The sequence below is a fragment of the Neoarius graeffei genome, chromosome 17, assembly GCF_027579695.1.
Source record: "Neoarius graeffei isolate fNeoGra1 chromosome 17, fNeoGra1.pri, whole genome shotgun sequence".
NCBI lineage: Eukaryota > Metazoa > Chordata > Actinopteri > Siluriformes > Ariidae > Neoarius > Neoarius graeffei.
The window spans coordinates 24059243-24085231 of NC_083585.1; the positions used below are offsets into that span (position 1 = coordinate 24059243).

Sequence of the window (25989 nt, forward strand, 5' to 3'; positions counted from 1 at the left end):
TTTTATTTCTTCTTCCTCAGGGTAGTAAAACTCGCTTTCGCTGTGAACACTGTTATTGCTATCCATGCTGTAAAATTAATGCTATTCTCCTGAGAAATGCTGGCAAAAATTTATAAGATTTTTGATAATCTTATTATTCTTTTAAAAAAGATAAATGTTGACAAAAAAATGCTACTGTGTTTGTTGTGAACGAGCGAGTTGCCAGATGTCCGTACTGTAGGATACGGACCCGCTCGCCAGCCAATCAGAGTGCAGGATTTGATGGAAACCGGACCGCAAAAAAATATTTAAGGTTATACACCCAGGCCCCTTTTTCCATGGAATAAAAATGTGTTCTATTCCCTTCTAGTGGGTTTATTTATTGATGGCATGCGATATTTGTATCGTATCACTTATCCTCGATGTATTACGACACTCTGTTCAATGGAGAATGAGCATGCAATAGTGCACATTGTCAAGACAACACTGTCGCACGTCGGAGCTGATGCGGATATCCACTGGGAACATTTCTGCTACGCATGCACACATGGCTTTGTCGGCCAGGAGAGAGAGAAGACGGGGTTAATTCAGTGCTCGGTTTCAGCACTAAATAAATAAACTGAAAGTAAAGATGCGCTGAACACCCGAAAGATTACCAAAACTTCATTATGTTCAGGGCTTGACATTAGCACTTGCCCGATGGCCCGGCGGTGTTTTTACGTCGTTTGGGCCAGTTCGGGCCACTAAATTTGGCCAAACAGTGGCCTGGGCGGGCCCGTATGTTTTCGATACAAATTAACACATTTTATGACTCATGTTTTACCCAGAATTGTGAAGAAATTGTTTGTAAAATGCACCTTTTCGATACGAGGTCCGCCATCTTTGTTTTCGTCACGCTCTGCTCCATGGCAGGAGTGTGTCATCTTCGTGCATCTTCGGAGATGTTCGGCGCTGTTCGGAAGCGTCATTTTGGCGGGAAAATAGCATCTTGTAGACGAAGACGGTTGCAGCAAGGAGACCATCAGAACGGTGAAATTCAAATAGAAATATGTTCAAACTCCACGCTCCCCAACCTGGCCAAGGCCAGGTAAACAGTTTAAATATGATTGTGCATAAATTAACTATCAGGTGTTAACGAACGGCTTCATTTTGAACTCGGCAGCCAATCAGAGCGCGTGACGTCACGCTCGGTTTACAACTCGCCAAATCGTAAAACAGCATTTCACCACACGCACTTCAGCTTCAGATGGGGTAAAATTGTTCACACTTTGTATATTAAGATCAAAATTTCAGGATACGCTGCCAAGAAATATGGCTACACGTGTATCAACTTTTAGTGATTAAAGAATTGAAGTATAAATGTTGGTTGCTATGACTGAAATAGAAGAACAGATAAAATAATGTGGTAAATTAGATCTGATCCCATATATTATATTATATTATTCAAATATCCAAAAATGATGAAATCTATCAAAATAGCCAAACTAGGTCTACATTAGTTCATTACAACAAAAAGAACTATTCTGACCCTCTCTGGTACAACCAGACCATGCTAAACCCAGTATACCCCCAGTTGCTAGGCTATCTGCTGTTCCCATGGCAACAGTTTATGTAAATGAGCTGAATTTGCAAAAATGTACTACTAGTTCCCCCAAGGACATATCCTGAAAATTTGTTTACATCTTGTCTTATTAAAAAAAAATACAACATTTCACCCCTTGTTGGCTCACCTGAGCATACCTGTTAATTAGCTAATTAACAGGTAATTAGGGTTATAAATCACCCCCGAGCAGGTAAGGCTTTGCAAAAATCTCACTAGATTATTCCCCAAAGTCCACCCTTTCAGGAAATGTATGGTTTGTCAATGATTCTCATGATATTTTATTAATTAAGAAATAAAACTTCATGGGCAATAAAAATGCCCATTTAAATCCAGCATGATAAGGGTTAGTATGCCACCCTCACCTTTCATCCAGACTCAGGACTGGCCTGTGTGTGTCTTGTGGCTATTATATAAAGGTGTATTTAAAAAGTTCATTGTACCTCTATTTCTATAAGAATATCTACAGTGGTGAGAATTCAATATCTACAATGTTGAGAATATATGAGCCGAAGTTGAAACCATGACAAAAAAGGAAAATATGTCTCCGTCACACAGGGTGGGTTACAGGCAAAGCTTATTCTATAAACAAGTTAGTTGCATGGTGAGGCAAAACTTAGCTTATTCTAAAACTTATACAAACAATTGTTAATGTAAAACAGTAATCAACAGCATGTGTTAAACGAACAGAGAACAAAAACAAAGGACATTTTTAAATGCAACTAAGAAATTGATAGAACAAGAAATGCAAACAATAAAATATCAATGTGAACGAACAATAAAGATATAATAATGTTAGCAAAATATGAATCTTATTTTCATTAATTTCACCGTAAAATGCACCAGAATGCACGAATATGAATTGAAAAATCAAAAATTTCTGGGGGAGAGCTCCCGGACCCCCCTCTTTGTGCAAGCACCTGCGGTGCTTGCAGGTGTTTTGGGTACCGCGCGCATTCGGGCCACCACGTTTTCCATTTGGGCCAGTAACTTTTCAATTCCACTGGCCCAATGGGCCACCAGTGGTAAATGCTTAATGTCTAGGCCTGATGTTCTTCATGCATATTTACAAGAGAAAAACATAGCAACAGACACAAAAAAACTGGAAAAGACACACGTCGGAGATGTCAAACTTCTGCGCTAGCAAGCCACTGACAGTTTGTACATAAATACGGCCACGAGGTTTGCATCATTAAAAGCGGAAGATTTAAAGTGCGTATCACGGGTAAATTCAGGAGCAAGATCAGTGTAATTCTCCTATTTTATATTAAACTTTGGTCAAATATCTGTCACCTTCTGCATTTTGTGCAATTTTTTTACCTTGCACAATACCAGAAAAATTCAGTTGAAATCGAGCCATTTGAGTTGAATTGGTCCGCCTCTGAAAAAACTTGGCGTTTGGATTTCCCGGCAAACATTGATTTTCGTGACGTCGCTTGCGGGACGCCTCCCTCTGAATCCTACGTCAGCGCTGGTTTGTTTATGAGAAAACGACCTGGTGGTTTTCTGCAAATTTCTTCAATGTTATCGCGTAATTATTAAAATGGTTAACAGATGTAGCGTAGGAGGGTGTAGCAACACCAATCTTGATGGGATTAGTACTCATCGTTTCCCAAAAGACCGGACAATGAGAGAGAAATGGGAGCGCTTGGTCTACACAGGCTGTGCACTGAAACCGTGCAAAGCTCTCGCAGCCTGCTGGCGCTTCTGCAGGTGACGTCACGAATCTGGCTCCAGACTCCCTTGGGATTTTTCAAGACGCGTTTTATTTTTTTTCTGCCTTGTGCAAAATTACCCTTCTGGATGAGTGTGTAAAGGGACATGCTTTCATTAAAAAAAAAAAAAAAACAAACTAAATTGGTCCAGAATATGCACTTTAAAGAGACGGATGTGCCGAACACCTGAAAGGCTACCATAAACTCCACTGGATATTCTTCACGCATATTTGCAAGAGAAAAACAGACCAATGGACATGGAAAAACTGGAAAAGAGAGCAATAGCGGAAATCTTGTCAAAGTTCTGCGTGGAGGTGAGGAAAAGTGACGGAGACTTTGACAAGAGGACTTCACTCAGCATAACCCTTTTTGTTTTGCAATGTAACCATGAACTACGGCCAAAAGTAACTGAGCTTGAACTGTAAACCTGTATATAGCTTGTATGTAAGTTGGGTGGTTGCTCAGGCTTTTTGTAATCGTACCATTTTTATTGTTGGAACTTTGATGGTGGTGTAGTGGTTAGCATGGTTGCCTCACAGCAAGAAGGTTCTGGGTTTGAACCCAGAGGCTGACGAGGGCCTTTCTGTGTGGAGTTTGCATGTTCTCCCCGTTACAGGTCTGCGCGGGTCGGATTTCAGTCCTGCCCGCGCCCGCATTGTGCAGTCCCGCCCGCGCCCGCAGAGAATTATGATTTTCAGTCCCGCCCACGCCTGCCATAAATTTGTCCCGCTCCCGCCCGCAAATCCCATATGATGCAGACGTTCGTTATTTCTCAGGAAAGTTCTTGTCTTGACACAGCGTGATGGTGCCCCGCCCCCTACTTTGAGTGGATTTGAGCATAAATATCTACAGCTCACGTTCACGTTTGTTATTGTTTACCTTGTTTCTGAATTCAGCATGTAGTGTCTCTAATAATAATAATAATAATAATAATAATAATAATAATTAGTGCTGTCAAGCGATTAAAATATTTAATCGCGAATCGCACATTTTTATCACATGAGAAACCATTGTAATTCTCTGATCAGCATAAAGTGAATGGGCTTGCTTTGTACCAATGTTTTTTTTTTTTTTTTTTTTTTTTTTTAATTGCAAAGCAGAGCTAGTAAGAGAAGTGAATTGATTTACTGCTTGAGTTAGTCTACAACTCTATTCAGAGAGACAGGTTACACAGTGACGGTAGGCTTGACTCAATGCTATCCCAGAAATCCTTCCTGTAATATGCAAATTTGGCCGCCTCTGATTGGACAGCCAAATTTGCATATTACAGGAAGGATTTCTGGGATAGCATTGAGTCAAGCCTACCGTCACTGTGTAACCTGTCTCTCTGATTAGAGTTGTAGGCTAACGCAAGCAGTAAATCACTTCACTCATGGTTCTCTTGCTAGCTGGGTGTGAACTGCGAGTCATTAGAGTGATCAAAGGATTTCCCGTTAGGGTGATCAATGGCAAATTTAAGATGCCATTCCTCACTCAATCTGGCAATCTGACACTCTCTGCAAATTTAGGCATCTTAAAATGTTTTTATTAATGCCAAATAAAATATCCAGCACAAATTATATATGATAGAAATAAATTAATAATTTATAAATTTTATTTCAAACACGTTTTTAGTTAGCGGGACTGCAGCTTGTCACCGCTCCCGCCCGTGCCGCATATGTGCACTTCCGGTCCCGCCCGCGCCCACAATGAGCTTTCAAAATTTGTCCCGTGCTGCACTGCTTTGCGGCGGGTCCCGCGGGAGTGCAGGGCTCTACTCCCCGTGTCCGCGTGGGTTTCCTCCGGGTGCTCCGGTTTCCCCCACAGTCCAAAGACATGCAGGTTAGGTTGACGTGGGGCGGCCTTGGGCTGAGGTGCCCTTGAGCAAGGTACCGAATCCCTGACTGCTCCCTGGGCGCTCTGGTGTGGCTGCCCACTGCTCTGGGTGTGTGTGTGTTCACTGCTTCAGATGGGTTAAATGCAGAGGATGAATTTCACTGTGCTTGAAGTGTGCATGTGATGAATAAAGGTTTCTTCTTCTTGACTTTGTACATTGGATTGACAGAACATTGAATTGCATTCAATCAGAATCAGCATTCAGTATTGGGAAGTCCCCCCCCGTTAACTTTTTTGTAAAATCTATAATTGCTCCATCAAATGTGTATGAATAATAATATTGGCTGGGATTTTTTACGTGATATATCAGATATATTCCATTCAGCTGCTCGTCTTTGACTCTTTCAGTATTATGCTAGCTGAATGGAATATATGTGATATACCACTCAAAGCCAGCCAATGTTATTTAATTCTGCACTGTTCCTTGTAAGCAAATTTGTGATCTTGACTGCTTTTTGTACAAAAGGTCAGACTTTTCCTCATGACTAATCACTTCTCGTGAAGCATGTGTTCAGACGACACACTTGATGGATTTGATCTAAAATGGATCATGCGGTTTTGCACAAACTTGTGGATTCATGAACCACTCGAGCGCACACTGTCATTCAAGTGAAAAGGGGGAGTGCTGCATACTAAACGACTCTGACCTTTATGGAAATAGTTCAGATTCTACGTTTCGCTCAAGTCGTCAGGAATATAACTTTTGTAATAAATTGCTGCGATCAGAAAAGAACAAAAAATGGAAGCATGATTAGTGGTCAGACTTTTCAACTCCTCCGTCTGCATGCATGCAGGGACATGAATGTTATATATTACTTACCGATCTATCCATCCATCGCCAGTCAAAAGGTTGGATCCACCTTCTAATTTTTTTATTTATTTATTTATTTTTTATTAATTAAATCACCTCATGTCTTAAAGTAATGATGGATGCTGTTTCTTGACATGGTATGGATTATTCGAGTTGTGGAATCGGGCTGTTTCCTGTTTGACCTCCAATGCATTAAGAAGGCAAAAAAAATTGCACTAACTTTTCACGAGGCACCTGTTAATTGAAAAGCGTTCCAGGTGACGACCTCATGAAGCTGGTTAAGATGGCGACGATAGTGTGTAAAGCGTCAAGGTAAACGCTGGGTGCTATGAAGAATCCTAAAATATGAAACGATTTTGACACTAGTTTACTGCGTAATTAGTTATACAGACACGAGTGTTTTACTGGGAAATACAGCACTCGTGTTTTTCATCCGAGGTCCATCCAGGACATGGAGAACCAAAACCGTGACCCAAATCTCTATAGGTCACTTGTGAGGAAGTTGATGTTTTGATAAATTTGGGTACTTTTTTTTTGGTCTGTGAATGTGTCGATATAATAAGAGAACCACCCGGCTTGAAGATCTGAAGTTTATCTTCTTGTGAAAATCCATTTCAGATCTGAGTGGTATATCAGATGTATTCCATTCAGCTAGCAGGATACTGAACGAGTTGAAGATGAGTAGCTGAATGGAATATATCGTATGTACCATGGGAAAACGGCTATTATTATTATCCATAGTCAATGGAACAGTTATGAAGCAAACCTGGCGGTCATGTTGTCTTCCAAATCATCAGTCGCTCACTCGCGTGGAAGTTTGACGTGTAATAGACCCTTCCCACTGACGTCACCGGAAACCGGAAGTAAACAGACCCTGCGCCATATTGGAAGACCAACAAACTCGTGATCAGGGGGAAATAACGGCAGCGCGTGGAATTTAAACCCATGAGGCACTTGATTCATCAAAAACCTACAATGGTAAACTTTTGTGCTGTGTTAGGGTGTTCCAACAAAGCTGATGGGAAAGGTGAAAAGAAGTCTTTCTACAGAATACCAGCTGTAATTGAGACACAAGGGGAGCAAACCAAGGAGCTTTCTGCCAGGAGACAGAGAATAAGTGCATTACTGAGTGTCTGTGAGCAAAGGAGAGCCTGAACGTTGCAACCTCCCTATTGGCTGTTTATTGGTTGTTTGTAAAAATGTATCAATTGTTGCCCTTCATCGCGGACTCGAGAGACGAGACCTGACGAGTTAGTTCGTTGGTAGCAGAACAAAATGTCTGGACACAAATCGGGTTTTCAGAAAAGGAAAGAAAATAAACAGAGGGTCGAAAATACAAAAAAGGAGGCAGAAAATGCAAAACGAGTTAAGGTAGGACAAATGGTTACTTTTCTGAGGCAGCCCGCCGTGGCTGCCTGCAGGCTTATTTATTATAGCCCATTTAGTTAAAATAGTTGATCTAAAATGTTTATAGTTATGTGATGGTTGTCCTCAGTGTTCGAACTATGCCGATATTTTCGGGGGGTCCCTTTTTTTCCCTGGGGGGTGCTTGCACTTGTCTCAGAGCGCGGATCTCCAAACACAAGAAGCCTATCTTACGCACATATCACGCGGGCTCCACACCTCCACACACGCATCGCGTCTGAAGTCATAACTCATCAGGGAAAATCGTGTCCGCATTGGCATGTTCAAAAAACAACCTCGCGTCAGCAATGATACCACACGCAAGAACAAAAAAAACAGTCAGGCTACTCAACAACCAACCTGGCAGCAGCAGTCGTTGTCATATCGGTTTATTTTATCTTTGATGTAAACACAACACTTCGGATATGCAAATGCTTCCCGTTAGACACGATTGCTCTGTCAATAAACATCATTTTGCCAATATTTTAGAGACCCCCCAACATTTCCCAAATCATGTTTTCAAGGGATCTCATGTCTGTTTCAGGGGATCTCGGATCCCCCGCGTACCCCCATAGTTCGAACACTAGTTGTCCTGATTTAGATTGGTGTGGGTTTTTTTTTTTTGGGGAGGTTGTGCGATGTTGCACCCGGGTCCAGATTAGGGCAGAACCGACCCTGGCTACATTTCAGGTGTAGTTTGTTTTATGTATGCATGTACTTGCATAGATGTGTACTTGGTCTTCCAATATGGCGACTACCGAAATCTCGCGGCGCAGTGACGTCATGCGGGAACCCTCTATACATATCTTCTGGCCTTTTCAATTCACTGCAACAGTTTACTGTGGATTCTGTCAGCAAACAAAGAAATGCTTCTGTTCATGCGCAGCAAGCAGGAAACTTTCTCATTGGATATTCGCATCAGCGCCGACGTGAGACGTCATGTCTTGACAGCCATGCAGTATCGTAAACCAGATTCAGCAACCTTACCCCGGATAGTGAAATCAACAAGCAGATTGGAAAAGCTGCCACAATGATGTCCAACTTGAAGCGATGTGCTTGGGACAACAGCAAACTACTTCTTCTCCTCCTTTCTACCAAAATCCAAATACATTGTGCCTGAATCTTCAGCACACTTCTGTACAGCAGCGAGTCTTGGAGCACCTACTCCCGCCAAGAGAAGCTCAAGTCCTTCCACATGCACTGCCTACATCAAATTCTGGGCCTAACTTGGAAGGACAAAATCACTAACTATGACATCCTAGAGAAGGTCAAACTTCCCAGCATGCTTACCATCCTTAAGCATCGCAGATTACGCTGGTTTGGGCACATACCGTACATAGGAGGGCAGACGGTAGAATTCCCAAGGACATTCTGTACAGGGAACTCTCCACTGGAAGTCGTAAAACCGGCCGTCCACTTCTACGCTTTAAGGATGCAGTCAAACAAGACCTAAAAGCCTACGACGTCAGTCCTCATTCATGGGATCTTAAGGCTAACGACAGGGAAGTCTGGAGATCAGCCTTCCACCATGGAGCCGAAGCAGCAGAGAACAAGATCGGGTAGCTGGCCGAGGCAAAGAGGGGGCGCGGAAAAGTCCAGACTAGGGATGGCGAAAACTAAAAAAGATCTTGACCGACCACCGAGCCTCATTAGCCGGTTAAAGTCGGTTAACCGAGGAGTTTAAACAGGGATGCAAACGACGCGCCTTTTTCACGGCTCGTGCAGATCCGATTTTTTTTTTTTTTTTGGGGGGGGGGGTTGGAGTGTCTGAATAATTTCATCAGAGTAAATTCTGTATTAAAATTACATGAGCAAATGCCGTTACAGTCCATGAAAAAGCCGTGAAAAAGTCGGCATCTGCGCCTTTAGTTTGTGTGGAGAGAGATGATCTGCAGTAACGTGCATTGTTGGCTACAGACCGAAACATACTTTCAGAATGCACTGGCCAAGGCAGGACTAAACTCCATGTGCCTTCTATTAATTAAAAAAAAAACGAGTAATTTGTAAGCTAAAAAGCCTGTGTCTACACTTTTTTTTTTTTTTTTTTTTTTTTTTTTTTCTCTCGCCGAGTGGCAGCTGTGTTCAACTGGGGCGGGACATGACTGAATGGGTGTTTCTGATTTGTCAGCTGTTGTCCTTACACCGCATGGCATGCCCCAAGCGTTTACAACACAGAATTCCAGGTTCTCCGCTCCAAAATCGGCAGCTTCAAAACGATTTTTTTTTTTTTTTTTTCACGGACAACCAAAAAAAAATTAACCGGTTGACATTGATTCGGTCAAACGGTCATCGGTTAACGTCCCTAGTCCAGATACCGAGAAGAGACCTAATACTTGGCTTTGCCTGCACCAACTGTGGGAGATCCTGCTCATCCCATATTGGGCTTGATAGCCTCGGACATCATTGCAAGTCTTAACCCTGAACTGACCCAAGTGCATTCCGGAGGCTGAAGATTCAACCCTCCTTCTCTTTTTGGGTGGTGACGTAATGCACATAGGATAATACTGCATGCTGTCAAAGCAAATGAATGAAACCTGTTCAAAGGGAATAGAGCACGTGTTTTTATTCCATTGAAAAAGTGTCCTGTGTATAATAATTCCTGATGTTTATTTCACTCCGATGATATCTCTCGTCAGCGGGAAAACATGAGATGGACGTTGTTGGAATGGCGAACCGGTTCAGAATTAAAATTCTTTTGATTGATTAACTTGCGTGGGTTGTTTGTTTATTTAATAATAAAGAACATTATACAGTGACATGAACAGCTCATGTTGAAAATATTTTCACTTGCGAATATTTACCACTTGAAGATAAACTTCATATCTTTGCTCCCCCATGTGATGAACATCTCTATAATAAGCGATCAAGTTTTTCTTTCTCAAATGTCGCCGTTTCTTGATGGACTTTGACCAAATTTGGCAAGTAGGCGCAGTGATTGACCCCGAATTTTGCAGATATATAAACACATTCATGTACGAGCCCCAGGAAGGTCCCTGGGGGGCACAGCATCCACCCATCCCCTCCCTCCAATGCCTTTCACATTACATTTATACACTTATCAACACACACTCTCGAGTGATCTCCACTAAACTTGGCACGGAGGTACAGGAGATGGCCACAATTTGGCAGAGCTCAGAAATTCCATATTTGGGCCCCAGGGGTCCACGGTGGGCCCCTGGGTGGTGGATGTTTTGGATTTTTGTTTGTCTTGGGTGAACATCATCGCCATTTCTTGATGAATCTTCACCAAATTTGACATGGAAGTCTGGGGCCAGCCAGAATTTTGCAACACCGGGTAACCTGCTTGTATTCTGCATGTTTATTTCATAGTTTTGATGTTTCCAGTATTGTTCTATAAAACATGGTTAAAATGGAGAAAAAGCCATGAATTAGGTAGAGGCGTCCAAACTTTTGACTGCTGCTGTAGATCTTGCGCATATTGTATGTATCGAATCTGTTTTTAAAATGAAAACCTCTGCTGTTTGTGCCGATTGGCCCAACAAGGTCGTTACTTGCTGCTAATGAGACCGAGAGCAGTCGGCAGCTTCTTTTGGATCCAGTTTCGTTCTCTGGCATTTGGACGTACCAGAACGATGTGATTTTTGAAAATTTCATCTGATTTGAGGAAAATCTACCAGTGTGTCAAGTGTTCATTTAACAGGCATTTAATATGCAAATGCTCATGATGGTTCAATGAATATTCAAATTATTACTTATACCGATGATTGATTTTTCATCTACTGAATTCTCCTCATGACGTAGTTTGCCCTGAAAACAGTTGGTGGAAGTGGTTCTGTGAACCAGACGAACGTCGAGGAATCTGGGAAGCGGGTGTGTCTGGGCAAGAGCTTTAAAATAGGCCCAAGTGCTCAGACCTCCTGAAGCCACCCCATCGAGAAGACCAGAACCTTGGCTCGGACTGGGTGTACATTTTCTCTTAGTGGTTAAAGTGAAACCAGTGCACTTGATTGGTGCTTTTACTGCGGTATATCAATCATGGACTCTAGTCTAGTCCTGAGGTGCCCTTTTTTATTTTGTAATACTCGTTTTCTTCCAAAGCACACTGAATTACATGATTAATGCAAAGTTCAGGGTTCCCCCTGCGTTCTGAAAAATATTCTCAGCTCCCCCCTTCTTTAATTACAGACTTATCAGGGTGGATGTAATACAAGTTTATACCAACCAAACTGGCACGATTCAAATATTTGTACAGATACAGGCTTCTCCATTACGTTTAAAATTTAGGCTCCACTCCAGCCTTGAATAAGAGACTTGATTTTGGGCAGCCCGTGCACCATCAGGCTAAAATAAACCTCTTTAGTTTGAGCTTACTGACGGTTATTTTAGCAGGGAATTATTCAAGAGAGGTGTTATAGACCTCCCTTTAGCCTTTACTTCAACACACAACTTGATTTTACAATTGAACAGAGTCGAGAAGAATCTTGGAGCAAACAGTGAAAGAATTCGAATTTCCCGTCGATTTATGAAACGAACACAGAAGAACACTGCAATTTTTCATCATCCGTTCGCCACGGGGACTCGGCACGAAACACATCTCCCTTCAGTCGCTTGCCAGCTGACAGCGCTTTCACTTTGGTGGAGGGGGTTTAAACCGACCCCTGTATTTTTGACACTGCCCGATTGTGCTCGGGGACGGTCGGGGCTCTGAGCATGCCTCCCCCCGTGGCTGTTTCAGCCCTTAAATCATCGTCAGTGCTTGAAGAAGCCCCGCCCAAAAAACTTCAACTGCGCCATTGTTTGGTTCATACAAAGATAATTACACCAACACCAGACCCGTTAAGACGCACTGCGACTGGTCAAAAGCGCGGCACCCATTTGGTCATCGTGTAGATTTTTAATGGTCACCATAACACGTCCTCTTTGTTTACACTCTGGCTTCCTGCGGTCTCTTCTTCGTCCGGGGTTGGATTTCAGCAAACAGGGATTTCTAGAAAAGATGACTTATAAGTCACTGTGACGACTGCTAGTAATTTTCTCTTCGTCACGGATGGATTACATTCGTGATTTAACGAGTGAGACGAGTGCCAGCAGGAACCCTGGAAGTTGAAAGGTTTCTTTGTGCAGTGCAGTTTCACAAAGATATATGAGAAATTTTAGAGATTTTTCAAAAAAATGTTTTATTTGTACGTGTTTTAGCCAAAGCTGGAGGATTTGAAGGCCGAAAGCGCTTTTTCTTCTCGTGGTTTTCAGGTTGAGTTCACCTATCAAACAATATTGGCACAGTGCAGGTACAGGACGTTTTATGGAAATGGATTAAGACGTGTCCCGTGCTTTAAACCGTTAATAACGATCACATTGGTGGTCGAGTGGTTTCTGGTTACAGACGGAGCTGTTGGTTGATGATCGATTGGGTTATGGACTTCACATTTTCAGCTGAGCGCAGTTCAGTGTTGCTGTCAGTGCAACGTGTGTGTATAAGCAGAAAAATCTGAATATGATGAATGCGTCCTATTTGAGTAGGCGGGCATGACCTTAAAAGGAAATCCAAAACTATATTTGATCCAAGAGTCGTAGTTTATAAGCAAGCTACTACATGTACAGGTCTAAGCTTATATCCAGTTCCTTTCACAGACTAAATGCAGAAGAATGGTTGAGCGGAAGATGTACATAAAACAGGAGTTTAATTTTATCAAGTTTTTGATTTTTTTTTTTTTTTTTTTTTAATTGTTTCAGTGTGGTGGGATTAACCCAAAAAAAAAAAGTAGTTTATGGTATAACAGGACCGCTTGTTTTTGTGTAGGTGGTGCGATTATGCCAGAATCCGAAGCTGGCCCTCAAGAACAGCCCTCCATACATCCTGGACCTGCTACCTGACACCTACCAGCACCTTCGTACCATCCTGTCACGCTATGAAGGAAAGATGGAGACTCTGGGCGACAACGAGTATTTCCGTGTGTTCATGGAGAACTTGACGAAGAAGACGAAGCAGACGATTAGTTTGTTCAAAGAAGGCAAAGAACGCATGTACGAGGAGAACTCGCAGCCGAGGTGAGCCTGCATGCATTTTATTTTTCAGACATAACACCAGACATGGCGCCACACTGACAACGCTTCACTCAAGTGTTATGAATTCTTTTACACCTTTTTTTTTTTTTTACATATGAGTGATTCCACGCTTATGGGTACTGAAATGGGGACATGAACTTATTTTTAAAAATTCACCTAAAACCATTTCTTTTTTTTACCATCAGGTCACAAAACATGTAATCTTTAATGAATGATATGTTAAAAGATAACTTTAATTTTCTGAGATGTAATAAAAACATATTTATATGCCAAAGTCAGAACGTAACAGAAGTGTTGTGGACATATATATTCTCAATTTTAACAATGTAGAATTACTTTTTGAAACATAGGAAGGTGATGTTTTAGCAAATATAATTAATAAACATGTGCAGTAGAATAAACATACACATTCTTTCAATAAGATTAACATGGTATAGAGCTAGATTGTAATTAATTTGTAACAGACGCGAGATGGACAATCGTAACAGAAGTAATGGAACAGACATCATTTTGGAACTCATAGGCTTGACTTTGGCATATAAATATGTTTTTATTACATCTCAGAAAATTAAAGTTATCTTTTAACATATCATTCATTAAAGATTACATGTTTTGTGACCTGATGGTAAAAAAAAAAGAAATGGTTTTAGGTGAATTTTTAAAAATAAGTTCATGTCCCCATTTCAGTACCCATAAGCGTGGAATCACTCATATATATATATACACACACTATATTATATTTTTATATATATAAATAAAAAAAATTATATATATATACACATTATATTTTTATATATATATATAAAGTGTGTGTATGTATATATAATGTGTGTGTGTGTGTGTGTATATATATATATATATATATATATATATATATATATATATATATATATATATATATATATATATATATATAAAATAAACAAACCTCCCCTTTAGGAGTTGCACCCATGCACTACTTCTATTTTCCTGTTCACTGTTGGCCGAGCGTTATGGCATTTTGCCATTATTTTACATCTGAAGCAGGGTCCGTTCTAGGGGGGGAAACAACTTGATGTTGAGGATGTGTCGGGGTCTTTTTTTTTTTTTTTTTTTTTTTTTAATTTTAAACCTTCTCCAGCCACCATTTTCCAGGATGTGAAGTCAACATTTGGAGCCTAAATGAACCCAAATTAAGTCTCATTTATTGAGGAGTTTGCTGTTGGACAGCCAAAAAATGATTTTAATGAACATATTTTAAAGCTAGACCGCCTTTCAGATTTTAAGTGTAGGTCATAAAAAGAATTTTCCCGGCACCCAGTTATTTTTGTTTAGTGGACTGAAATCTACTGAATTTGAATCAGACTTCCAATTTTATTAGATTAAAAAAAAAAATGAATTTAAGGCCACATGGCCCTAAATTCTCTGCTATTTTTTTCCTGCTTCACCATGACCCAATTCAAGATACTACATCATGTATGACGTGGTGGGCTTTCACCGTTCGTGCAAGGCATTGTGGGATACAAATTTGAAACAGGAGAGAAAAGTGTGCGAATGAAACATGAAAGATCGACTACAGTAACAGAAAGCGAGAAGAAATGTTATTTACCAGTTGGGAGGTCCATATGGTGAAATATCGTGACTGAGGTGTTGAAAGTACTGAGCGAGGCCCTTTGGGCCAAGGTCAGTATTCAAGGCCGAGGTCACGGTATTTCACCACACGGATCGACATTAAGCTGGTAAATAATATATTTTTTTCTTTACCAAATTCTAACAGAAAACGAGAGCGCCCGAAAGGGAAAACCAAGCCGAGCTGCCATTTTGATTCCTCATTCACAGCTTCCTCCTCGGTATACAAGTGCACTTCCATGGCAGGAAAACAACTACATTTTGCCACCTATGTAGTCCCCTATTTATACAAATAGAAGTCATTCAGGATTCAGCCATGTTTTTGCTCAGCGTTAGCAACAGTTAGAGGTTTTTAGCTTTCTCCTGAAATCTTTTCTTTTATTTCTTCTTCCTCAGGGCAGTAAAACTCGCTTTCGCTGTGAAGACTGTCGTTATCGCTATCCATGCTGTAAAATTAATGCTGTTCTCCTGAGAAATGCGAAAATAAACGTTGACACAAATTGCTCCAATGTTTGTTGTGAAGGAGCGAGTCGCCAGAGGTCCATAACCGGGGTCCGTATCATAGGATACAGACCCACTCGCCAGCCAATCAGAGCGCAGGATTTGATGGAAACCGGACTGCAAAAAAAAGTTATATACGAAGGAAAGGAAATGCAGGACCAAACTAATAAATATTGGCTGTCAGCGAGCACCTCGGTGTGATCAGCTGTTTGTTTAGCAACAGAATGACGGAACTGTCAGTGCACAGTCAAAGGTAAACCTGCGCATGCGCACACACACAGACTTCCTCTGTCTGCTTATGCTCAGGAATCCCCTCAAATTAAATAACTTTCCAGCTACAGAATGGCCTGATATTTTGTGAGATGTTCGCACAATGGCCACATTTCAGAGGGAACTAAATTTCACTTTTTTTTGCGCGAAGTCAAAAGGCCGTCTAGCTTTAATGAAAATAGAATTATTCCGTATATCAGTGTTTGAACCCAGGACCCTTTCCTCGTAATATAATGCAAATGCAGATTTTGAACATTTGCTTCACTTTTAAATCTAATGTTCATTATATTTATATTACGATGCAGCTGTTTAAAATGGACACTGTTTTACTGTTCATGTCGAACATTTCAAGTCTTACTGTGTTAAAACTCCGACTCAAACATTTGCATCGTGGAAATACTCGAGTCGATCTGAGGTGCAAAAACTGGGGCTTCCTGTGACAGTCACAACTCTCCTAGATGGGGTTTACATTAGACCGTATCGGCGGATCATCAGATTAACGTTTTTAAAACGATTCGCGTGGACACAGCAACACCAATACACGGATACGCTCGGCTCCGCAGGCATCCTGCGCTCCAAATCACTCCGCCCTGAACAGCGAGTGCCCTCTGGAGGGTTCGCACTCCGGCCCTGCGCAGCTCACAGAGCGCGCGAGTGAAGCGCACGAGCAGTGATTCGGGACTGAGCCGCTGTGTGTGTGATCCCAGCGCATATCACTTACCACTTGCAAGTGGAAGGATGGCAAGCCTAAAGACAATCATAACTACACTATGGGCAGTATTTGCATCAGTATTTGCAGTATTTTCATACTTTTATACTCTTTTTAATGAAAGGTGATACAAGGCGGAAGTCCGCACCATTTTTCAGCAGTTGTGTCACATGACCAACGCCAGCGAATCAGGAAGGTGGATGTCACAGTGACGTTGTCCAATGACGATGCCAGCTAGAGCTCAGCACAGCGTATCCGCGTATTCTGAATGTTTACACAGCACTGGATCTGACACGATCTGGATTGAATACGTGGACCCTGGCGGATTCCCGTTTCCCGGCGTTTCCAGGCGGTTTAATGTAAACGGACAGTGCATCCGCGAAGAAAACGAGACCGATATGGTCAAATGTAAACTTGGCCCCAGTCACTAAAACTCCAGTCCTGAGTGCCTCACTCGGGTCCCAGGCATTAAAACTTAATCCCAGTCACTTAAAGGATTTTACAGCATTTAAACCTGATCAGTATTCATAGTACAAGCCTTAATTATATTAATGCACACAAGCGCAGCCACCTGATTAGTGACCATAAGCTTAAGTCCAAAAGCACGTCGAGTTTTATTGCATATGGGCAACCAATATGGTCTCCAGGATGTGACGTAAATTCGTTGGTGGTCAGGTACCGGCCGTTAAGTGTCGCCGCTGTAGACGTCCTTGTTGGCCTGGATTTAATCAGAGGAGTTTGTTTAGCGTGTGAGTTCAGAGTGGAGCACCGGACAACAGAATTTGTATCTTTTATTTACATGAAAGAGATGGGTTTTTATCCAGCGCTTGTTTTTAATTTGCTTTTTGGCTCCGCCTTTGGCTGAAGCCGATAAAGGTACTTGTCTGTACTGTATGTGTACGTTTAACCGAGTTCGAGCATGTTTAAGAACGTAATTGGCGCGCCAGCCTCAGGTAGCGGTTCCACAGTTGTGGTTTGGTGCCACTGCGTCCTGACTATGGAAGCGCCACGTTGCGTCACCTCAGTTCGGAATGTGGCTAAGCGGTCTCGAGCACTGTCCAGGAAAGGAACGGGTTTTGCAACGTCAGTTCAATGCTGGTGCCAACTTCAGAGGCTGAGCACTGACCTGTGCAGGTCTCGAGCTTAAAAAATAACGTGGGATTATTTATTAACACGTTTTACACTTCTCGAGAGCTCAGCTTTTAGGCAGTACATAATGTTTGTGTACAGTGCCTTGCAAAAGTATTCATCCCCCTTGGTGTTTTGTTGCGTTACAAGCTGGAATTAAAATGGATTGTTGGGCGGTTAGCACCATTTGATTTACACAACACTCCGATCACTTTAAAGGTGCATATTGTTTTATTGTGACACACAATAATATTAAGATGAAAAAATGGAAATCTGGAGTGTGCAGAGGTATTCACACTCCCCCCAAGTCAATACTTTGTAAAGCCACCTTTTGCTGTAATTACAGCTGCAAGTCTCTCAGGGTATATCTCTATTAGCTTAGCACATCTAGCCACTGGGATTTTTGCCCATTCCTCAAGGCAAAACTGCTCCAACTCCTTCAAGTTAGATGGGTTGTGTTGGTGTACAGCAATCTTCAAGCTATGCCACGGATTCTCAATTGGATTGAGGTCTGGGCTTTGACTAGGCCATTCCAAGACATTTAAATGTTTCCCTTTAACCCACTCCAGTGTAGCTTTAGCAGTATGTTTAGGGTCATTGTCCTGCTGGAATGTGAACCTTTGTCCCAGTCTCAAACCTCTGGCTGACTCAAACAGGTTTTCCTCCAGAATTGCCCTGTATTTAGTGCCATCCATCTTTCCTTCAGTCCTGACCAGCTTTCCTGTCCCTGCAGATGAAAAACATCCCCACAGCATCATGCTGCCACCACCATGCTTCACTGTAGGGATGGTGTTCTCAGGGTGATGGGTTTGCACCACCCACGGTGTTTTTCCTATGATTCTAAGGTGTGACCTGGTCCCAGGTTGTTGTAGCCACTGTTTAGCGAGTTGTTTACATTGCTCAGTTGTCAGCAATGGAACGCGGACAAAATGTTTTTTCCATTATCATCACCTTTTATTATTTTTGCAACCATCGTCTTTGCACCCCGCTGTTTTTCCAACAACACTTTGTACGTCCGGATACATCATTGTGTCGGGAGCAGTGAGCCAATGATACAGGAAACCCATCGGTGAGATGTCAGACACCGCCCACAAAATAGTAATATGGCTGCGCCCTTGAGTGAGCAGGAAGGCAAAAGAATTTTCAAGCGCTGCTTGTCTATCCGATTATTTTTTATTTTTTTGCTGCGGGTACAGTTTAACTCGAGTCTCCGTCCCGAACTCACTAATGTGAAATATAAACACGCAAAGCCACCCTATAAATCTCGTCCTTTCTGCACGCAGCACCGTGCAGTTAAATGGAAATGAAGCCGCGATCCAGATTCCAATGGGCTACATGCACGATATTGGGCAGTGACTTCTGGTGGAAGTCCCAAACGCATCTCGGGGACTTAAATCTCAGGTGAATGGTCTGTACAGATAAGTCTGTCATGACCCTTTTGTGGTCCCTGCCTGTTTTTCGAAGTGATTCTTGACTCTGAGAAGCAGCATGCTGGCATGAAGCGTGGTGCGTGGGTGGTCCGTCTAAAAGCAGAAGCTCTCAGCAGTTGTGAAACTGTTTGTCATGTTGAAAAACTGTTTGTATTCACACGTAAAGGCCGATTCCTTTAAACGTTCAAACCGAACAAGGGGTGTCTGTCGAGAGACACGTCCTAGATCTGTTTATGTAGGGCAAATTGTTGTTGTTTTTTTTTTCTCTCTCTCTCTGCTGTAAGATCGTATCTGTTCCCCAATGGTTTGTGTTGCTGCACTGTCTTCAATGCAAATAGCTGTAGCAGAAAGAGGAAGTGCTCTGCTTGGGACAATCCCTGATAGATAACAGACTTGCTTTAAAAGTCATCTCAACTTTTTTATTTTTAATTCGCTCATCCTGGTCTGTCTCTCTCTCTCTCTTCTGCTTATTTGCTTGAGGTCGCTTATTTTGTACGTGTTTGTGCAGCTCATTTGGTCTTTTTTCAACAATGGAAATCATTTCCCAGTGAAAGAGGAAAGAGCCAGCATCGTTTCCCTTTTCAAATCGATCTTCTCTCCACATTCACTGCATATGAGCAGTCACGCTCTCTGATTGGCTACTCTACTACAAGGATATCAGCTCATATACCACAAGTAGAGAAAAACAAAATGGCGGCGCGTGTTATTGAGCGAACCGAGGACGAAATTAAAAACTCTACTTGAAAACAAAACCGTCAAGAAATACAAATTAAAAGGCACCAAAATATGGAAAGTATTTGATGTTAAGAATGGACCCACCCCCCCACCCCCCCCCCCCCCCCCCCCAAAAAAAAAAAAAAGAATTATCGCATGTTTCACAAATTGCTCCTGGCATTTTGCCGTCATTGGAAATTATTTTGTCGGATGTTTTGCGTCAAGTTTTTATGGATCAATTTGCGCCAAAAAAGTCCCTCCCCCCCCAATCCAGTGAATATGGATAGAATAAAACGGTCATTCCACTCAATCTCGTCGTACATGGCTTAGAGTGGACTCGGCACTATGTGCCTTGTCGGCGATCAGCTCATATATGACTCAATTTCATGGAACAACTGTTAGACATGTAGGATTAAGGCCATTATTAAAAAAATGTTCTGTTTCCGGTCTACCGGCCGGGTAAGTGCCGTTGAAAATTTTTTATTTATTTTTTTAACGCCGGTTTTTCAACACTTTTTTTTTTTTTTTTCACCTTTATTGGATAGAACAGTGTAGAGACAGGAAATGAGCAGGAGAGAAAGAGACGGGGAGGGATCGGGAAATGACCTCGGATCGGAATCGAACCCGGGTCCCCGGATTTATGGTGTGGCGCCTTATCCACCTGAGCCACGCAGCTGAGCATGCTATGAATTAACAACGACAACGGTCTGCAGTGGGGCTACACAATTACACACTCAGCGAACATTTCTCCATTTGTGTATGAAAATACACTCCAACCACTCAGTTTGGGTTCATTTACAACCAACGGTGTCTTTTGATGCCAGCACGGAATTGAACGAGAGAAGACTGGTTTACCGGAGACAAAATAAGTGTTATCTCTGCTTCTGTTCCCTCCGACACACTACTGCCTCCGCCGAGTGCGCACGCACTCTGAACTGAATCAGCTCTGCGCATGCGCCGTGCGGCACAAAAAAATGGCAGCCACCATGAAGGAAGCAGATCCGGAGTTTTCAAACATTTGCTTAAGTGTGAAATCGCGAAATGGTATTCTAGCGAACAACAAAATAGTAAAGATTCAGAAAAACAAATCATTCAGTGATCATTTTAATAGTGTAATTTCATCCGAACTCGGCCTAACGCTCGATTTAGAACTACAGAAAGTCCGTGTGTCGGACATTTTAAGTACCTTTGTAAAAGTTTTGCAAATGTTGCAGTCAGCATTTAAAATGCTAACTTAAAGTTTTTGTACAAGTTTCAGTTGATTAAACTGTCATTTTATTAAATGTCTGCTTTTGTAATAAAGTACTGAAAAAAGCAAACACAGCATTGTGATTTCTTATCCATCCATATATTTAAAAAAAAAAAAAATCCCTCTCCCCCGACTGAATTTTTTTATTTATTTTTTTTTTTTGCTCACCCGGTGGAAAGGAAATGGATTTTTTTTTAAGGATGGCCTAATGAGCTGTCCAGGGTGTATACACCTTCTGTTTTTTTTTTTTTTGTCAAAGCGATCAAACGAATTCTACAAGGCAGACTGCGAGTTGTAACCGCACCCAGCATATGAAGAATTTCTAACACAAATGTCCTTTGGGGTTGGGCTGGACAAATCGGAGCAGTTCCGTAAAAATAAAAATCAAACCCTGCTTGTTGTTGCGTTTCCCCAATGTTTAAGTATAATCCACTTCACGGGAGTGTGATCCGTCTCGGTGCTGTAACGATATCACGCAAGCCTTCCGCACTCCACACATGGACTGGTTGTTGGTAGAACGTCTCTGAGGTTAATTGGAATGCACGCATGACCAGATCTTTGTGGAAACAGGCCAAGCCAGTATGTAACCTCCGTCCTGAGTACACGCAGGAAGCTCCAGGAAAACCTCAACGAGACCGTCGATGATGGTGTAGCTCATTCCGGCCCCACCTAGTCCAGAAGGAATGATCTAAAGTGGGCTACTCTGCGCAGTAAATATCACAAGCTATACGTATATAGAAGCTATATCCACCTGAGGAATACCAACCTATTCACCAGAAAGAATCCAAAACGGTGAGGAATTGACCTAGAAGAAGCGATTTTTGATTTGTTGAACTGCTTAAAGCTTATTTAGTCCATAACTTTTAACCGCGAGTTGGCCGAGTGGTTAGCGTGTCCACCTCTCGAGCGGGAGGTCGTGAGTTCTATTCAGTCGGGTCATACCAAAGACTATCGTAAAAATGGTACCTGCTGCCGTCTGGCATGGCACGCTGCTGCAATACAGATGCGAGTGGGGAGTCAAACTCTTGTGGTTACCAGAGAACTACCCCCCCCCCACTGTAACCCTAGCTAGGCAAGAGGCCGAGGGCTGCGGAGATCAGCCCCACCCTATGCGCCACATGGCATGGGAAGGACTTTGAGTCCATAACTTCATGAATAATTATTTTTTTCGTGGTCTGGTTTCCATCAAATCCTGCGCTCTGATTGGCTGGCGAGCGGGTTCGTATCCTACGGAACGGACTGCAGTTATGGACCTCTGGCGACTCGTTCGTTCACAAAAAACATGGTAGCATTTTTTTTTTTTGTCAACAATAACCTTTTTTTTTTTTTTTTTTCTCCCCTAATAAGATTATCAAAAATCTTATAAATTTTTGCCAGCATTTCTCAGGAGAATAGCATTAATTTTACAGCATGGATAGCGATAACGGCAGCGTTCACAGTGAAAGCGAGTTTTACTACCCTGAGGAAGAAGAAATAAAAAAACATTTCAGGAGAAAGCTAAAAACCTCTAACTGTTGCTAACGCCGAGCAAAAACATGGCTGAATCCTGAATGACTCCTATTTGTATAAATAGGGGACTACATAGGCAGCAAAATGTAGTTTTTTTTTTTTTTTTTTCCCTGCCATGGAAGTGCACTTGTATACTGAGGAGGAAGCCATTTGCATTACAGCCGTGAATGAGGATTCAAAATGGCGGCTCGGCTCGGTTTCCCCTTTCGGGCGCTCTTGCTTTCTGTTAGAATTTGGTAAAGAAAAAAATAAATATATTATTTACCAGCTTAAGGTCGGTCCGTATGGTGAAATACCGTGACCTCGGCCCAGAGGGCCTCGCTCAGTACTTTCAACACCTTGGTCACGGTATTTCACCATACGGACCTCCTCCCAGCTGGTAAATAACATTTCTTCTCGCTTTCTGTTACTGTAGTCGGTCTTTCATGCTTCATGCACACACTTTTTTTTTTTTCTCCTCTCCTGTTTCAAATTTGTATCCCACAATGCCTTGCACGAATGGTGAAAGCCCACCACGTCATACATGTAGTATCTTGAATTGGGTCATGGTGAAGCAGGAAAAAATAGCAGAGAATTTAGGGCCATGTGGCCTTAAATTCATTAATTGTTCTATTTTTTTTTTAATCTCATAAAATTGGAAATCTGTGATCCAGAGGGCCTCGCTCAGTACTTTCAAGACCTCGGTCACGGTATTTCATGATACGGATCTCCCAGCTGGTAAATAACATATTTTAAGCAAACCTGGGTGTAAGTTCTATGCACCCTAGGTTCCCCTACCTTCATGCTAGAAAGAATCAAAATCGGTGAAGAATTGAGGGAGAAGAAGCGATGTGTGGAAACCGCTTGTTAGGGCTTAATTACTCCCATATCTTCATTATTAATTGCAATGATGCAAATTTGGGTCCAAGCGATCGATATGCACCCCAGGCAGACCTACCTTCCTGCCAGAAAGAATACAACTTGGTGAATTGAGAGAGAAGAAGCGATTTTTGTGAGATATGACGCCAGATGGACGCCGGACGACAAATGATGGCATAAACTCTTCACCTGTCGGCCGGAGGAGTTAATAACGATGCTCGCTAGATTTCAGTCATTTCACTTTGGTGCAGAATAACTTCCTGACTTCTTGTCGGTCACAAACATGATTTGGCTTCATCATAATCCAGTGCTCAATGGTTTTGACTTTAGTTTGGATTCATGTTCTTGACTCACTAACTTGCCCGTTGTATGTCGTCCTATTACAGTCAGCGGCCACTTTAATAGGAACCTGTTCTTGGCTGCAGGAGCGGAACCCAATGTGGTGTTCTGCTGCTGCATGCTGAGATGCTTTTCTGCTCCCCACGGTTGATTTATACGAGTTGCTATGGCCTTCCTGGCAGCTCGAACCAACCTGTGCCGAGTTTCGCAAAAGCATCGGAGCACAAAGATCATGGTAGAGCGAGCATCACAATGAACACTCTCTCCTAGTTAAGATGCTCTTAGCGTTAAGAGGCTTTTGGGAAACCCGCCGCTGGTCATTTTCCTCTGACCTCTCAACAACGTGTTTGTTTCCACCCACACAACTCTCGCTCACTCGATGTTTTTTGTGTTTCGCACCATTCTCTGTAAACTTGAGACTGTGGAGATGAGTGAAAAGCCCAGGAGATCAGCGGTGTCTGAAATACTCAAACCAGCACCCGTGCCCCAGTGAAAGAGAGTCCCACTTTGAAGTCGGAAGTTTCCCCATTCTGATGTTTTGAACATTGAACTGAAGCTCTTGATTTGTATCTGCGTGATCTGACGCGCTGTGCCGCTATCAAGGGATCGGCTGGTTAGAGAACGGCGTCAAATGAAACAGCAGGTGGATGGGGGTGTTCCTAATAAAGTGGCCTGTGTGTGTTAAGGCCCGGTCCCACTGGCCGATGGACACAAAACGTATGCAAAAAGGACACAGCGGACGAGCAAAATTTCGGGGGTGGCTCTATCCGTTTTCATCCGCTCCAGAAATGGACAAAATTGGCGAAAATTTGCGAAAGCAGAACGGAAAAGAACGGTCGTGGGTAGTGTATAGCGGGGATGTTAAACGCATGTTCATAGGAAGCCTAGCGGATGAAAGCGGATGGAAGTGGATGACAGCTCCGAAGGGGTTACCGGTGATAACTGAGAAGCGGATGCATAGCAGAAAGAGCGGATGCATAGCGGAAGAAGGGGATGCATCACGTACGCCTAACGGAAACAAAGGGGATGTTGCGCGGATGTATATCGGATGCAGACCGATTGTCCGCTAGGTGTCCTTCTACATACTCTAGACATACTCCAGACATCCTAAATATACGAGATACATCCCAGATATAAACGCTTTGTCCGTTTTGAATACTTTATATACGAGATGCATACGCTTACATCCTTTCTATTTCCGTGCTACTAACGATGAATAGACGTTTCCTGTACCTTATCTTTCCTCCCTCTTTCCGTTTTCAGCGGATGTGAGTTGCGAGGATGCCCAGAGGATGCAGAGAGGATACAGCAGACGTTTAACGGATGATAACGGACATAGAACGTTTGTTGCTCGTATATGTCGCGGATTTACATCGTACACGGCGGAAAGTTCATCCGTTCTAAAAGTTTTGTGCAGCTCAAAACTTTTTGCGCGGATGAAATCACAGTGGACGGATGCTCGATGGATAGAGCGTATGAAGCACGTATGCAATGAGTACACAACGGATGCAGAGCGTTTTCCAACGGATGGCAAAGATTTTTTTACGTTTTACATCCGCTTTGCATCCGTAAGTGCAGTGGGACCGGGCCTTTAGCTAGTTGATAAGGTAAACCGTACTCATGCAGGCTTTTTTATTTATTTATTTATTTATTTATTTAGTTGATTTAAAGGCTTCTGAATGGTTGGTGTCGTACTGATCGTATTCCCATCCTGTCCAGCGTGTTTTACGTTCCTGTGGAAAGGTTCTAGTCGAAACGGTGTAAAGCTACTTGCTTCCAGACACGAGCTAAAATTTGTCACGGATTTAATTCCTTGACCTGCTTGTTTTTAGCAAGAATGCAGACTCTCCTCAGGAGTTGGGCGTTTTTATTAGCTTTCCAGAGTAGTTAATAGTTCACTGTTTTTGTAAATACTTCTTATAATCCAAGTATTAATCTGTGTTCAAGTGTTGCTGGATTTCCAGCGTAAGATTTAAAGCTCAAACCTTTTTTTAATTTTTTGCAAATCGTACCTCGTTTTAGGGGACTAAAGTAATCGTACAACAGGCGTCCATCTCATCTCGTTCCAGATTAAGCCTTGGTCCCAACTGGCTGTACGTGCTCCTACGGCTGGTCTACGTGCAAAAAACACAAGAAACGCACGGAGGGCGCGCGTGTGACGTGCTGATTTTCGAGCCGCAGACCGGCCGCAGAGGTTCTTTGTCATGCCAAACAAACTCTACGGGCGCTTACGTTTTTTTCAGGTTGCAAGACGAACTTGCGG

The 25989-nt window shown here is 42.4% G+C and overlaps 1 protein-coding gene across 6 annotated transcripts in view; it reads left to right on the plus strand.

The window, feature by feature from the left end:
- cbl (Cbl proto-oncogene, E3 ubiquitin protein ligase) overlaps positions 1 to 25989 on the plus strand; it is a 122685-nt gene that overhangs the window by 27756 nt on the left and 68940 nt on the right. For all 6 annotated transcript variants that reach the window (XR_009656855.1, XR_009656856.1, XM_060943853.1 and 3 more), the window contains exon 2: positions 13146 to 13393. Coding sequence is in view for 4 of the 6 variants with exons in the window: in XM_060943853.1 (XP_060799836.1) it covers positions 13146 to 13393 (248 nt within the window). In the remaining 2 variants the exon portion in view is untranslated. The remainder of the gene's footprint in view (positions 1 to 13145; positions 13394 to 25989) is intronic.